The sequence below is a fragment of the Vanessa atalanta genome, chromosome 20, assembly GCF_905147765.1.
Source record: "Vanessa atalanta chromosome 20, ilVanAtal1.2, whole genome shotgun sequence".
Classification (NCBI taxonomy): domain Eukaryota; kingdom Metazoa; phylum Arthropoda; class Insecta; order Lepidoptera; family Nymphalidae; genus Vanessa; species Vanessa atalanta.
The window spans coordinates 5116369-5133559 of NC_061890.1; the positions used below are offsets into that span (position 1 = coordinate 5116369).

General features: G+C 31.0%; 3 protein-coding genes across 3 annotated transcripts; 2 read left to right on the forward strand and 1 right to left on the reverse strand.

Moving 5' to 3' along the window:
• Positions 1-620: 620 nt before the first annotated feature.
• LOC125071960 (T-complex protein 1 subunit zeta) lies at positions 621-3977 on the reverse strand. The gene is made up of 6 exons (XM_047682410.1): positions 3566-3977; positions 3073-3272; positions 2830-2969; positions 2143-2290; positions 1743-1936; positions 621-1584 (listed from the first exon to the last, which is right to left on the reverse strand). Exons 1-6 carry the CDS (start codon positions 3700-3702, stop codon positions 808-810), a joined length of 1596 nt encoding a protein of 531 aa, XP_047538366.1. The 5' UTR covers positions 3703-3977; the 3' UTR covers positions 621-807.
• Positions 3978-4633: 656 nt separating this feature from the next.
• On the forward strand, positions 4634-7737 carry LOC125071836 (protein unc-45 homolog B). The gene has a single exon (XM_047682234.1). It carries the CDS (start codon positions 4812-4814, stop codon positions 7620-7622), a length of 2811 nt encoding a protein of 936 aa, XP_047538190.1. The 5' UTR covers positions 4634-4811; the 3' UTR covers positions 7623-7737.
• A 2552-nt stretch (positions 7738-10289) lies between these two features.
• Positions 10290-14913, forward strand: LOC125071827 (MOG interacting and ectopic P-granules protein 1). Its single transcript, XM_047682220.1, has 2 exons — positions 10290-10641; positions 11375-14913. The coding sequence occupies exons 1-2, from the start codon at positions 10620-10622 to the stop codon at positions 14005-14007; spliced, it is 2655 nt and encodes an 884-aa protein (XP_047538176.1). The 5' UTR covers positions 10290-10619; the 3' UTR covers positions 14008-14913.
• The last annotated feature ends 2278 nt before the right edge of the window (positions 14914-17191 follow it).

Genomic DNA, 17191 nt, shown 5'->3' on the forward strand with positions numbered 1-17191 from the left:
TAACCAAAAATATCAATAGTATCACTGCTACTAATAGTATTACTTACAGAGAGCTAGCGATACTATCGATAGTATTGCGGTAATCAATAGTGTTACTCACGGAGATAGAATTGATCAAAGCGATACTATCGATAGTTTTCGAGGTCAATGATCGATACTCAAACTATCGATAGTTCTACAACGCTGGTATAATTGGTGAATCAATCTGAAATTATCATTCACTAAATTAAAATAAATTGATAACCAACTATTAGCCTAAATCTTATTTTAAAGGTAAGTTTTAACTTTTCTCGACTAATAAACTTAGTCAGTTATTCAATATACTTTTAATAATTAGTATTGAATATTTTTCTTAAAACCATTGCTGTCTTTTTGATCTTATTTTTGAATAACAGGTTTAGAGATGAGATTATGTTTTACTATCCCAACCCCTTCATTTACGACTTTCTCACTCCAAAACATCCTCGTCCTATTAATGTTGAATGTTTTAATTTCTGTCACGGCGTTGTCACGTTTATGTGTGATAGCCCTATTTAGATCTCCATCAATCATCAGTTATTTAGAGGAAGGTCGATCAGGATATCAAAATGCAATATTTTTATAAGTAATTATTTTATTAATAGTAATTAATATTCTTTTTAAAATAAAGACACAAGCACTATCTTCATAATGCTTTCAAAGCATATGTTAAGGTCAATAGAAAGAAATCAATACAATTTTAATATGCATAAATGCTTGAAGTAAACTCATGTTAATTAATAAGTAATACCTATTTGTGAAGCAAAATGGAATAAGTTTTAAGAGAAGCTACCCCTTAAGACTGGACATGCCAGCTCTCATGATTTCATCAACGAGAAGAAGATTGCTAGCTATTACTGAACATGAGTTAATAATTTGTTTGTTAACAATATAATTGTCATAAATACCCATGTCATTTGGTTTGATAGCTTCACCAGTGCTAAGATCCAAGCCGATGGGATCAGGGCTTAAGCGTGATTCTTCTTGAAGTTTTACAATTGTATCTTGAGCATCATAACCTGAGTTTACAGCAAGAGTTTTAGGAATAACTAATAATGCTTCAGCATATGCTTGTATGCCAAGACGAGACTTTCCTTTAACAGTATCCTTAAATTTCTGTAGCTCCAAATTGGCCTTAATTTCAAATGCACCAGCTCCAGGAATAACACACTTGTCTTCAATTGCATTATTAATGGCTCTAAGACCATCACGGACAGCATCTTTGATCTGAATGAGAGTGTGTTTATTGGGACCCTTTATAAGAATTGTCACTGACTGAGGATTCTTGCACTCTTCAACAAAAGTGTACTTCTCTTCACCAAGAATATGTTCATACACAAGTCCAGCAAATCCAAGACACTCCTCTGAGAGGTCATCAACTGAGTTCATTGCAATCCCACCGCATGCGAGGGACAAACGTTCCATATTACGCCTCTTGGCTCTACGTAGAGCAACAATGCCTTCCTTGGCAAAAGCATCTAATGAAAGAGGATCCACACCTTTTTGATTGATGACCACAAAAGATTTGTTAGTACCATCACAGAGCTTCTTCTTCAAAGCAATGATCTGAAATTAAATAATAAAAGTTATATTTTTTTTTTGTATAGTAAAAATAATTAAGGATTATTGCACATTTCCGTCAACTCCATGGGAATAAATATTTATCAATAATCAAAGTTATAATTAAATTAATTTTTCCTGTCTACTAAAAACTAAATATTCACCTTCTTAACTCTCTGATCAATAAAATCTCTTTCTGCAGCTACAAGCTTCTCCCTATCTTCAGCTGATTTGTAGAAGAAACCAGAGTTAACTTCTGTCTTTTCATATTCCAGAGATACATTGCATGTCAAAATATAGGCATTTTCCACACGCTTTGGCATGTCAGGATGACGGGCACCATGGTCCATAACAATACCTGTTAAGTTATTAAACATGAGTAACATGCAGCAAAATTGATTTTTGTTTATAGAAACACACATTAAATCAATTTTTGTACAATACCAAATTGATCTCCCAATAAATTATCTTTACAACTGTATACAAACTATTTTGATTCTGTGATGCTTGGCAAAAGACCATACAATACTAAAATAAATATAACTTTAAAATAATAAATCACACCTTTGATAAGAGTTGTTTCAGTGGCAGTTTTATGCTGCATTTCCATAAGTTCAACCATGTGAAGGTCTACAGGTTTACCCGGGGTACGAATAGCAAGAACAGCGTCTACACAAGCATCTGTTAACACATCAGCCAAGCTGGAATGTACCTGTTAAAGAAGTTTGAGCAATTTATACAGTTTCTCATGATTTAACACAATTTATAAAAAAGTTATCATATCTAACATCTGAATATATACCCATAAAGCCTTTGCTTAAAGTTATCTTTCAGTGTGGCATGACACAAAAAATGACATCATTTATTATAAAATAATTTCAGTTCAAGAGATTAAATATAATATATATGTCATAAAAGGTATGTTTTCTATATAATAAAATAAAAAATGTTTTTCACTTTTATATAGTGAATTCAACACATAAGTCAAACATTGATCTCAGACATATTAGAAATAGAATAAAAAGCATCAACAATGTAATAAGATAGAATTAATTTCCTACTTTAACAGAATACTTTGTGTTCATCACCTACTAGCACTAAAAAACAAACTAAATATCAACCACCATAACATTTAGGTCTTTTTATTCGGTTTTATTTTCATTTCTGTTGACTTATTTTCTAGGTAAGCTAAAAGTTGTTATACTATATCTCAGTTTAAGCTATTTTTATTGCTATTTAATTAAGATATACCTTTGTTTTTAATGATGTGCGTGCCACATCCAGAAGATTCTCTCTCTTTATTTCAATGGGAATTTTAATGGATTCCAAAACTTCCAGTGCTTTGGTTCGAGCAACATCAAATCCCTCGGTTAAAATCCTTGGATGTAATCCTATAAATAAAAATTAAAAAGACAATTGTGATGTTCATGACCACCAATTTTAAAGTCATTAAGTTATTATAAAATTTCTTAGTATCCGGAGAGCTTAATGTACCTTCGCTTATATAAATGTCAGCTTGTTTTAAAAGCTCTCCAATTAGCAGCACAGTGGAAGTAGTGCCATCACCGGTTGCATCATCCTGAGCTGTAGACGCGCGCGCAATTAGCGACGCTGTGGGATGTTGGATCTGCATTTCATGCAACAGAACGTTGCCATCCTTTGTTATTTTGATATCACCTGCTCCCGATACCAACCTACAATGTACATAAAAAAAGTTTATATATAAACTATTTGTACGGTATTATTTTTTAAGTTTCTTGAACTAAAATCATGAATCAGCATAATTATAATAAGTGTGGTCAATCATTAAAAGAATCTCTTTAGGGTTCGGTACCGGTGGGTCACACATGATTTTTTAAATGCCCATAATTCAATAAATATTTAATATAATATAATAATCACTAATGCTATAAACGTGTATTGTTAAAAGTAACAAATAATTTCCAAAAAATAAAGAAAATGTATGTGAAAATAAATAAAAACTCACATTTTCATTGTACCCTTAGGTCCTAGGTTAGTTCTCATCACATCTTGAATACCTTTAGCTGCTGAAATATTTACTGCCAAAGCTTGTGCAGCTCTAGCAAACTCAGCTTTAGGATTTAATAAGCTTATAGCAGCCATGGTTTAAAGTTTTTCAAGAATTAAATTAAACAAAATGATTGAATTATAGAAACTAGAAGAAAGGCTTGAGTCTGAACTCTGAAGTCACACTTTAAAAACGGAACCACAGATACTAAAGACTAAAGAAAAAGAAAATCCAAAGACCACGAAATATTATGTACCTTCTACATGTATACTTTTTAATTGAATCGATGTTATAAAAATACATCGATAAAAATCATAATAAAATATAAATTACTTAGCTCAAAGACTGAGAGGGTTGAGAGGGGTAAAGTAGTACTGGCGTCTTGAGTAATGCCATAGAACACGTTTTTTTTCTATAATTTGTAAATCATGTCAATAGTTTTATTTTATTTTTATTTCAATGGTCAACCAATAAGTTATCACCAAAAGGTTAAGTTCTATTAACAAGACTATTGTTTTCATTAAACTATCTAGGTGAAGGTTTTAATTATTTTAATAGAATTTCTTATGTAAATAATTATGATACGTAATAAATATTTGCGGATAGAGGAATAAGATAGGTAAGGGCGCTTAGGAGAGAACAGGCGACGTGCTTGATATAAAAAAATTTAGTTAATATAAATAATAATAGAAATAGTTAGATAGAAATGCATAAAATTTTATTGAGGATCCAAAACGTAGCTTTCAGGGCGCGCGCCTCGGGCACTTTCTTTATCGAGTCCCTAAATAAATCTAAGAATGGTAATAATAGTAACTTTTAATAAAAACATAATTATGATATATTTAAGAAAAGCAAATCTTTTCGGATAAGTCATGCTTAAATTAATTTACTTGAGTTTTTCATTTAATTATAAAGTTGGTTTCAAATTACATTCTGCAAAATTAACAATGTTTTGAATGAATTATGACAGATGTCAATATCTGACTCACTATTATTACTCTTTTGAGTCTATAGTATGAAATCTCGAAGTATCAAGTAGGTACAGAAATAAATATTCTATTTTAAGTTACAGTACAGTATCATAAAATGTGCCAGAGTTTGCTAGAAAATTCACTTAAAACATAAACTCTGCTGATGAAACGTAGTTTTAGTTTTACTATTGAGCGAACTCGTACATATTAGCTGACTGCAAAATTAAATTAAAATGATAAATCACACTGAAGCAGAGAATTTCAAAAATAAGGGCAACGAAGCCTTTAAATCTGAACAATATGAAGAAGCAATATCTCTTTATAGTAAAGCTATTAATTTAGCAGAAAATGATGCACGTGAGTTAGCTACATATTTAAAAAATCGGGCAGCTGCTTATCTTAAAATTAAAGACTATGATAAAGTTATAAGGGATTGCGATGAAGCTCTTAAAATCGTCCCCGAAGATCCAAAAGCTTTGTTTCGACGTTCCCAAGCACTCGAAAGTTTGGAGAGATTTGAAGAGGCATACAGAGATGCGAAAAATATTTTTACAGTAGATCCTTCTAATAAAGCTGTTCAACCTATGCTAGCTCGTCTACATGCAATTGTTCAAGAAAGAGTCAAAAATGCAGCCCAAACCAGCAGTAAGGTTGAACAAATGTTTAAATTGGCTTTTGAAATTAGTGAAGATAAAGATAAACGTGAAAAGGCTATGACAAATTTGCTTGTTTTAGCCAAAGAAACTAATGGTGCTGACATCATGATAAAGAACGGAGTTGTTCATAAAATACAACAGCTTGTTAAGGTTGAAAAGAACTGGGATATATATGTAAATGCTATTCGTGTAATTGGTCAATTATGCAAAAGAAGTGTGGATAGAACTAAGAATATTATAAGTATTGTTGGAATACCTTGGTTTTTAGAAATAATTGATAGTGATGATGAAGACAGAGTGAATGCTGCTCAATATTGCTTGCAAGTCATTTTAAATACATATTCTGGCATGGATACAAAAAAAGATACTAAACCAGACCCTGTACTATGTGAACAGTACAAAAGTGAAATTGATACTTTACTTACTTGTCTGACATATTCTATTACCAATAGAGTTATTACTGGAAAAGCTAGGGATGCTATAATAGAACTTGTTATGCGAAACTGTCACTATAGTACTCTAAATTGGGCTGAAAGGTTTGTAGAAATCAGAGGTCTTCAACGTTTGCTTGAAGTATGCAGTGAGTTAGAAGAATATAAATATGAATCAGCAATGAATATATCAGAGTCATCGAGAACCATAGCTGCTGCTTGTTTAGCTAGGGTATATGAGAATATGTACTATGATCAAGCTAGAGAATACTTCAATAGTCAAATTGATGACTTCATTAAGGAAAAGCTTTTGACTCCTGATTTAGAATCCAAAGTGAGGGTAGTAGTAGCCATTACATCACTCCTAAGAGGACCACTCGATGTTGGTAACTATGTCATTTCGAAAGAAGGTATCATAGAGATGATTTTGGTAATGGCTCAAACTGAAGATCCTTTGCAACAGAAAGTTGCGTGTGAGTGTTTGATCGCTGCTGCATCTAAAAAAGATAAGGCGAGAGCTATAATTAATAAGGGTGTTGACATATTGAAAAGCTTATATGCAAGCAAAAACGATGCTGTCAGGGTTAGAGCATTAGTAGGATTATGTAAAATAGGCAGCTTTGGTGGTGATGATGCTTCTATTCGTCCATTTGCAGATGGATCGACCAAAAAACTAGCAGAAGCTTGTAGAAAGTTTCTAGTCAATCCTGCAAAAGACAAAGATATGAGAAAGTGGGCTGCTGAAGGTCTGTCCTATCTTACTTTAGATGCAGATGTAAAAGAAAAATTAGTTGACGATAAACCAGCCCTTCAATCTCTGATTGAATTAGCAAAAACTGGAGATCAATCATGTTTGTATGGTGTAGTTACAACATTAGTCAATTTATGTAATGCATATGACAAACAGGAACTCATGCCAGAAATGTTAGAATTAGCAAAGTTTGCTAAACATCATATCCCAGAACAGCATGAATTGGATGATCCTGATTTTGTAAATAAAAGATTAACAATACTCTGCAAAGCTGGAGTGACATCTGGATTAGTAGCTTTATCTAAAACAGAAAGTCATAATTCAAGAGAATTGATTGCTAGGGTACTTAATGCCATTTGTGGTTTGCAAGAATTGAGGGGTATGGTAGTACAACAAGGAGGTGCTAAAATTCTAATTCCAATGGCTCTAGAAGGTACTAACATTGGAAAAAAACAAGCTGCGCAAGCTTTAGCTAGAATAGGCATAACAATTAATCCAGAAGTGGCTTTTCCTGGTCAAAGAAACTTGGAAGTTGTAAGACCTCTAGTATCTTTATTACATCCTGACTGTACTGCATTGGAAAATTTTGAAGCTCTAATGGCCCTTTGTAATTTGGCTGGAATGAATGAAACAACAAGAAACAGAATATTAAAAGAGGGTGGCTTGTCCAAAATAGAACTTTATTTATATGAAGACCATATGATGTTACAAAGAGCTGCGGCGCAATGTATTTGCAACTTGGTCCAATCAGAAGAAGTTGTAAAAACCTATGAAGGTAATAATGATAAAACTAAATACCTATATTTGCTTTGTCAGGAAGAAGATACTGATACAGTATTGGCTGCAGCAGGTGCGTTATGTATGCTAACATCTATTAGTAAAACATGCTGCAGAAAATTACTTGATCTACAGTCATGGGTAGAGTCCTTGAGATGTCTATTGGCAAATCCTAACAATGAAGTTCAATACAGAGGTGTCTACATGCTTTATAATATTATAAGAGATGATAAAGATATTGCCGCAAAAGTATTTGAAACTGATGTAATGGAGATATTGATGGCACTTACCAAGCTAACTGATGCTGAACAAAAAAGAAGTAAAGAATATGCTGAGAGGTGCTTAGCAACTGCAGAAGAATTAGGAGTTATAAGAAAACCAGAAGGAGAGTTGGCAATTGATCCTCTTCAAGAAGATGAAGAAGATTAAGATAATATTAATGTTAATATATTTTTTAATTAGAGTAAGAAAAATTAAGGCGTATTTTAATATTAGTGAGTGATTTTATTGTCTATTTATTGTTTTTAATAAAGGTTTGATCAGTATTTATTTATTATCTTCTTAAAAAAAAGGAATATTAAATTTGTATTTTAGCAGCAAATAGAAAAGTATATTATATATTTTATTCTGCAACTAATAGATTTTCTCTAACAAATTATACTTAAAGAAAACTAATTTTATTTTATTTTAATATTCAAGGAATATTAATTTATGCTCATTTTTTTAGTGTTACCATTATAAGAGTTATTAAACTTTCCAAATTACTTTTGTAAATTATAATTTAAAGGAATTGTTAGTGAATGATACTGAACAGATTGTTTTTTATTTTAATGAATTTGTCTCTGAAATTATACCAAAAAATGCTTGAGACAAAAATTCTAATTTAATATTTCATATTTTATAATTAAATATTATAGTATCTTCATAATGTATGCTGCGTATGCCATGTCTGTAGGAATAGTAACAAAATATAATTTTATTTATTTTAATGTAGATCAAAGGTATGAAAATCGTACTTCTAAATTCATTTGGATTAACAAGTACGAGTATTTCTTTTTCTTTCATAGTCTAAGAATGAAAGTGGAAAAATTATAACGATTAGTAAAATTTAGATGGCTGAATACACATAATTATCTAATTTTAAGCAGTTGGTAGCACTCGAATATCGTTTTTCATTGAATAAAACGGTTTAGGCTAATATCAAAAATTCCTACTACTACCTACTACTATTATTTATTTATTCGGAAAATCTTACGGAATAAAAAATTGAAGGTTATATAAACACATTTAAGAATAAATATATTTTAATGAGTTTATAAAAGTTGGATAAAGTATAATAAAGAACACTAATTATTGTGCTGACATCACATTTAAGCTATAATTCGTAAGATTATAGTATAGATAACCGTAGCTCAGTTTTATTCCTAAAAACATTATATTTATCTAATAATTGCATTTTAATAAAAAGGCTCAACGCGTCATATTATGCATTTAATTAAGGGAATATTTAAGTATTCCGTTTTTATTAACGTTAAGAAATGAAACCTAAAAGCCTATTATTGAGAATATTAAAATTAAAAGGTGAAGCAGAAATTAGGTACCCTGTTGTTAGAGTATGTACCCCTTAATTGAATATTACGAGTTCTAGGAATAAATTTTCATGTTTCTAATTTGCGTTTTTATTCCATTTTGGATGAACATCAGTCAAATGTGTTCTAAACCACACTTTGGAGAGAAGAAGATGATATCTTAGTCTAGCAGTGGAACAATTATAGGCTTCTACATAAAATATTGGCAGTTTAAATCGCTCTTGCTGGTTAGTACAAAATTCGAAAACCATCTAATGATAATCCCGAATAATATAATAATATCATACAATAAGATATACATTGTTTTTATATGATATGTATGTATCTGGTTTACACAGTAATACGTATAATTTTGTAACATGCAAAAAATCAAAATATTATAAAATTGAATAGGGTGATAATTTTTTACGTAATATTGCTATAAGGGGTTATTTTTTTTGTAAATAGAGACGAATATTTGCGACGTTTATGAACAATTTTACTGTCGAAACAAAGTCTGGAACTTTATTTCCCTGCTAGGCTTAATAAGGTAGGCCAGTCTATCATGTCTTTTGCTTACAGGAGCAGGAATTTCAGCGGCGACAAGAGTTCTTTGAAATACATAATGTAAGCAAAGTCAAATGCAAGCAGTCATAAAAATACTAAACATATATAAATATAACGTAAAACAATGGCGTATCCGAAAGTATTTTATTTAAATATCCGTTATTTATCAAGATGTAAACATTATTTATAACAAACAACGTTTTTATAATAATCGTGTGACAAGTTACAGGGGTAGTCTAATTTTGTAAGTTACTGGTACCGACATGAACTTATTTCAATATAATTTTCTGGAATCTATAAGTCGGGACCTATGGATTTATTAGAACGCTTAAGTTATTGCCAGCTACGAGATATTTAAAAGCCTGGCAACCCCATATTACCCTAATATGGATTATGATATTATTATTCTTATTTAATAAATAGTTGCCCTACAAAAACTTAAGTATAACAGTTTATGTTTTTATTCTAATATAAATAAAAAAAGAATTCATAATTAACTTTCTCGTTAGAATCAATATAAGAGCTTGTTATAAAGTATAGTTATAAGTAGTGTTCACATTTATTATTATAAACATTTTAAAATATACGATTTCAGTGTTGTTCTTTGTCTAATTTAATATACAAATACTTTTGAAGATGCGACATAACAGAGACAAATTCGGTTAAGCTGATTCGTTTACTTACTAAATTAGTCTGAGACAATAATACATATCAAATTAAAATAAAAAAATATTAACTATTTGTATATAAGAAACTTTTTGAATATTATTGTTCTAATTTATTACACAAAAAAAGGAATTATTGGTTTTTAAAAGAGTCTATTCCAAACAAAAATAATGGAATATGTATATGAAAAAACTTAATTAACATTAAGTGTTTATAATTTTATTGCTATATTTTTTAAATATTGCGCTTTTTTACGCTATTCCCATCATGGAATACCGCGTCCTTTCCCCTCTAAGATCTCTCCCATTCCCCTCTTCATAAGCAAAGGTCTTTTCTGTGTCGATTTTTAGTCAGAGAGTATCCATTCGTTTTTAAATTGTCAATCTACAATTTGCGGGCACAATTAAATGATAATAATAAAAACATTACATTTGCAAGTTAAGAGTGATACAATAATTAATAAAAATATTTCATTTACTCTTATACAACAGTGGTAACGGCGTCTATACGTCCGTAGAAAATGACGTTGTTAAAAACCTTTTAAATTGACAGCTTGATTTGGTTTGGTTTCCGCTACTGTGCTATTGTGCTATTTTTTTGGTTTTTCGATAATAATCTCAAGAAAATGTCGATATCTACGGCTACAGGTACATGAATATATGAAATATATATTAGTATAACTGTGATTTCATGTAATTTCCTATATTTGACATTAAAAGTGATACATCTATGTTTTCGGAGTAAAGCCATGGAATCCCATATGGCGGTCCTTACTCCACATGATTTAATGACGCTACGTAACGAAAAACTATATTTGTTTGTTAGGTTTAAGTCAGTAACTAGCAAATTCCTCTTTTTAAAGCCTTAATTTTTAGGTTAAACTTAATGTTAAATTTGCGTTAGGTTAATATCATATACTACATTTTTTTTAAATCTCTCGCGTCTGTTAAGTGCTGACGCCGGACAAGGGCTGTTTTGGAAACCTACTCTTGCATTTATTTGTATAAATTTCAATTTTAATTTTGATTACAGAAATGGAACTTATTAAATCTTATAGTTCATTTAAATTTATACCTAAGTGAATCTATCCCTTGAAAAACTTTGCGAACCCCATAAAGTCTTTCTTAGCATGAACTGTATCTATGTATATACATATATTTGTTTCCTATTAATTAAAACCTCTTTGCAATGATTCATATATTTTTTATTGAATTACTTTAAAAGTAAATATTATTTTTATGCATGCTATTGTCAAGATTTTAAGGCAACTGCCAAAATATTAAAAAGATCAGTTCCCATGTTTTTCCATCCATTCAGAACTGTATAATTATTTACTCTCAAAATATTGATTCTAATATACAATTCAATTGTTCATTACAGATGAACGCACAGAAGGTGACGATGACACTTCACAAGGGAGTCATCCCAAAGATGATAGCAGTGATTCAGAAAATGAAAATGAGACTCAAAATCAAAATGGTGGATCCATTAGTCCTGAAGTTCATGAAATTACAAGTGATGATGAAGATTGTGTAGTGACAAATGACGATGATACATCAAATTCAAGTACAGACAGTAATGAAAGTTCCGATGGTTCACAGCAAAGTAACAAAGATAGAGACAAAGATAAAGACGAACAACCATTAGAAAATGGTGGTGAAGAGGAATCTGACATTGAAGAGGTTACTATAGAGGATCCTTTAAATCAGTCACATGGTAAAACAAAACCAATAATTATTAGTGATACTAAAAGTTTGTCCGATACACCAACAAAACAAACAGATTCAAATGACAGTGAACAAAGCAAGGAACCTACTGTTGTTATAATAGATACAAATTCAATTTTATCTGGAAAAGGGACAACTACAATTTCAAATAAAACTAGTTCAAGTATAATGGATGCACAGAATTTATGTCAGAGTATTGCTGCACGTGGAACAACAATAACTCCGATTAGTTGTAAATCAAGCACCAATACACGAGCTAACCAAAACAATACATCTACTCCTCAGCCAAACATTTTGCCATCTTTGACAGATGATATGTTTGTTGTTGAAGCACCATCATTCATAGTTCCTTATGTATATGAAAAACCCTCAGTAAAACCATTCAGAGAGTTTGTAGATAAATTAGGTAAGGAATTAGATGAAATCAAGATGAATGAAGAGCTAGCAAAGTTGGAAAGAGAAAAAGCAGATAAGGAAAGAAAAGAAAAATTAAGAAAAGAGAGGATTGAAAGAGGGGAAGAAGTTGATGATGAGATTGAGAGTGATAATGATATGAAAAAGAAAGAAGATCTAGCAAAAGAGAAAAAGTTGGAGAAAAAACATCGAAGGCGTAGAAATGAAGAAGAGGATGATTCTTGGGATGGTGAATCCAGTAGTGAATCTGAAGAGGATGGTGTAAGTGATGATGATACAGTAGTTATTAAAGATAAGGATGATGGTATGGAGGAAGTGAAAGATCCCATTAATATGATTATAAAAGGTATTGGTGGTAAATCTGACAGTTATTTTGACTGTTCATTGGGACAGTTCTTTATTAATATTGGTATTAATTTAGTACAAGAATATGTTCAAAGTGACTTATTGAAAACACAAAATCGTAAACTGTACAAGGAAAAGAAATCAGGCCGTAGCACTAAAGCTACTGAAACTGCAATAGCCTCCTTGACACAGAATTTAGCTTACAGCAAAAAAATTAATGCACCCTATGCCCTTCAACAGAAAAAGTGTGAATTTTGTAGTTTTAAAACTGAATCTGTATTAGTAATGTCTCATCATTTAGAAGCACCTCATATGAAAAATAATATTTATAAATGTAATACATGTCCATTTGAAATTCGAAGTCCACATGATATACTCTACCACATTGAAGCTGAACATAATATAAGAGGAAGACTAGAAAGAGCGCCAGCATATCAGCAGTGTCCCAATTGTCATTTTGAGGATAATAGCAAAACAAAGCTGGCCCGTCATCTCATAGCCTGTGCCAAGAAGTTTAAACCTGAATTTAATCTTGGACCACCTCTCGAATGGGAGCCACCAGCTAAAATACCAAAGTTGTCTAGAGCCCGCAACAATGTTGTTGGTCCATATCAAACAAATTTCAATCGGTCACAAGTGGGAATGAGCCCACTTGGTCGACCACCATTGAATATGTCAAATCCTGTTATGCCAAGTATGCCAGTCTTAGGGCGACCTAGAGGGCGGCCTCCTTTAGCAGGCCCTGCAAGGGCCCCAGTCTCTGGTGTACCTATTATTCGCAGTGGTGTTATGATTATGCACAATAATCCTCCTAGTGGAACCACAATTTCTAATTACCCAATTATACAAAATAGTCAAGGAAATCATTCAGCCACACCTAAGATATCAATCACACCTCTACCTCGTGCACCTCAGCCTTCTTCATCTAATTCTACACAAAATTCTAAAGCTACATTTGTAATATGTGAGATATGTGATGGTTATATTAAAGATCTAGAACAGTTGCGGAATCATATGCAATGGATACACAAAGTAAAGATTCATCCTAAGATGATTTACAATAGACCTCCTCTAAATTGCCAAAAATGCCAGTTCAGGTTCTTCACTGACCAAGGTCTGGAAAGACATTTGTTAGGCTCTCATGGTCTAGTTACGAGCTCTATGCAAGAAGCAGCTAACAAAGGTAAGGATGCAGGTAGATGCCCAGTTTGTGGAAGAGTTTACCAATGGAAATTGCTCAATCATGTGTCTAGAGATCATAATATGACCTTAAAGCCAGCCCATCTCTCATATAAATGTACAGTGTGCACTGCTACATTTGGTATGTACAAACAATTTGAGAATCATGTTTATTCTGCCCATAGTGTTGTGGCTAAACGTGTTATTGATAAAAATAAATCTTCAGCCCCACAGCCTAAAACTTCAGAATCTGATCCCTTGCTCAAACCACTTAAAATAAGTGATGAGATTACAATAATACCTCAACCTGCTAAATCAACACTGACTATAACAGCAAAGGGTAAATAACATTAATATTTGGAAGTGTGAAAACTGACAAAGAGCCTACCATGTTTTGCCCAAATTGCTTAATCAGTGATGCACTTCCATAATTATTGCAGTATTGTGTAAATAAATGAGATACATACATGTTTACAATATTAATCTACAAAGCAGGATGTAATATTAATGACTATTTCCACTAATCAAGAAAATGAGTTTATTTTTTAAAACAAAGTTAAATTACATTTGAAATAAGATGTAAATTCAGTGTATAAAACAACAGAAAATCATGCCACTTCATATTTGTGCTCCTCAATATTATAGAATCACTTTCCTTGTGTAATTGTGACTTGTGTGCTGTGGTTTCTTTGTCACAAATGAATTTCTAAAAATTTGAGATCTGTAACTTTGCTGTATAATAGTTAGTGAAAGATTTGAATGCGCAAGTTAGACATTAGTTTCCAGTAATCATTGATAAGTAATTTATTTGCAACGTGTTGTATAACCTGTGACAACTATAGATTATTGTCTGCCTATTTTATTTAATATGTAATACATATTATCACCTAACTTTGTTTAATAAAAGTGTATTATATTATAACTTAGGTAGACATTAATGATAAATGTAAATCAATTATGATGTTATGATATAAGGTGTTAGTTAAGATTGTATTGTAGTTTTAAATTATAAATGCATAAGAATGTAAATGCCTGATCCTTTGACTCCCTACCGAAATGCTTGCATTTTGGATACAAACTTCTAAAACACATCGGTCTTATTTAATTCTGATCTCAGGTTAGACTGGAGTGTTGATTTGGTAAAAGTTTACTAAATTGTTAACGTACTTATAGAACTGAAATGATGTATTTTTTTTATTTAATAAAAAAGACCATTGTAAGTTTATAATTACAATTTTATTTCACAGTTTTTCTTTTGAAATATTACTTGTCTTTACATTTTTTAATTTCATTGAATACCTACAAATTTCAGCTTAATTCCAATAGAAAATTGCACTTCATTAAAACTTGTTTGAGATTTGAGATTTTTGATTAATTGTTTACAATAATAGTTGACGATGAATAGGTGAATTTTGGGCGAAGAATTTTAATTAATTAGCGACCTTAGCGAGATATTTTAAATTATCTGTTGCTTATTAAAATATATATAAACAGAATGCTTATAAGCCGAATTTTATATGATTTTTGACCTTTTTTTTGATAAATATGAATTTTCCAGGCCAAATTTTAAAATAGTATTTCTATAATTATTTACATATTTGTCAAAGTATATTTCTGTAGCCGGTGCTAAAAGGCCTCATATCAATAATCCTGACTTATTATCGTAATCAGAAGAGAAACGATGTACCTATATTTGTTGATTGTTTTATACTAATATGCCTTTTGGCGTGAAAATGTTTAACGTGTGCCGTTTTTAGCACAAAGTATTTTTTTAATAATGATTTTACAAGTGTGGTTAACATTTACTGAAAAATATACCTCCTACATTGTTACTTTTAACACCATGTCACAGATTTAATTTACTCTGTAGTGTCAAGATCGCCGATTCACGACTACTTAAGTTATTGGTGATTATTATAACTTATTATGAAACACTTTTGTACCTACCAACAGAAAACGATTAAAGATTTTTTAACTGCAATTTTCCACTAACATCCTGGCAAATATTATTTTAATAGTATAATTATTTAATAAAAAATTAAACTGCTTCATTAGTGTAAAGTATTATTGAGTGTGCGTAATGTGGCTCGTTCAATTAGACCATCTGAGCCTAAAGGGTGTTGTACAATTACTAAATATACAAAGTTTGTAATAAAATAGCCCTCAATTATAACAAATACATTCAACAATTATACTTTTTTACATACAATACGACATACGTACAATATCTATTACATTTACTATTTATTTTCTGTATTTATGGTTCATTACATCATCGTCGGAGAAAAAAATTCACATACATTTTCAGTCGGCTTGTCTTGAAAGAAAATATCAAGCGATTAAACAGATTTATATATTTTCAGACAAAACTACTGTTTATTAATATGTAGTTTTTTTATAATATACCTGAAGAATTTCTACAATTATATATTTTTATTTAAAGCCCATATTATTATCCTGCGCCCTTTGCGCATATGGGCTCTCCCATCTTTACCACAAAGGCACACGGAACACGTACCAGGAACCTCAATCTCAAGGGGCCCCAGATAGGTTTGTGCTATATATGTCTGTACGTTTTTTCTTGTTAATGTTATCGGCGGCGGCGGCGTGGCTCCTTGAGGTAAGGGGAAGGGGACCTCCATCGGGCAACATTCAAAACAAATTTATTTTAATTTGTTACATCACATTTGATATCTCTATATACTATATATCAAAGTCGTATCCCACGTCAGCACGCTTAGATTTTTTAAGCTATGCAACGGATTTTAATGCGCTTTTCATAAATAAACAGAGTGATTGAAGAATAAGGTTTTATCATGTATAATATTGGAAGAGGATAGCTGAGAATTTAAACTGTCCGAGTAGGATTTTTTCTTTTTTTTTCTTCGATGTAAAAGTTGTATAGTGACTACAATGTTAAATAAATCGAGACGGGTAAAAAGGTCGTCCACCAAGGCCTCTAATTCTCATGGGCTCCAATACCTAACAAACAACAAACACGCTTGAAAATTTATGATTATCCCTTAAAAAGATCCCTTAAGAGTTGAAATTTTGAACTCTTTTTATTTTTTGTTTTATTAAATTCATATCTTCTATTCACTAGGCCTCGTTGGATATGTAAATGATATAAAGAGAGACATGGTTAAGCATATTATAGTAGAATCTGAAGTATCAATAAATCAAAATAAAATATATACATATATAGACTAGCGATCCACCCCGATTTCGTTTGGGTGCAATTTATTAATAAATAAAATGAAAAAAAAAACGAAGTAGGTATTTTTATTTAATAGTTTATATAAGTACCTATGTAATTAATAATATAAAATTGGCATACAGTTTTCTGTTACATTGCTTACATCTCCGTCTAAATTCGGGTATTTTGTATAAAATATTTATAAATTTTGACTTTTCTCGTTTATAGTTCTTTCTAGGAGTGAAACGATACAATTTTCACTATATTTTATATAATTTAAATTTTTAAAGTTTTTATTTTTTTTGCATTATTTATTTTTAGCTTTCGTTCATATAA

Bases quoted from the DNA above. Each gene is read 5' to 3' on its own strand.
- LOC125071960 (XM_047682410.1), bottom strand. From the start codon at position 3,702: ATGGCTGCTATAAGCTTATTAAATCCTAAAGCTGAGTTTGCTAGAGCT. The intron at 2,291-2,829 runs GTATATCTTAAT...CTTCTTTAACAG, and splicing joins GCACATCATTAAAAACAAAG to GTACATTCCAGCTTGGCTGA. The intron at 1,937-2,142 runs GTGTGATTTATT...ATAACTTAACAG, and splicing joins TGAAACAACTCTTATCAAAG to GTATTGTTATGGACCATGGT.
- LOC125071836 (XM_047682234.1), top strand. From the start codon at position 4,812: ATGATAAATCACACTGAAGCAGAGAATTTCAAAAATAAGGGCAACGAA.
- LOC125071827 (XM_047682220.1), top strand. From the start codon at position 10,620: ATGTCGATATCTACGGCTACAG. The intron at 10,642-11,374 runs GTACATGAATAT...TGTTCATTACAG, and splicing joins GTCGATATCTACGGCTACAG to ATGAACGCACAGAAGGTGAC.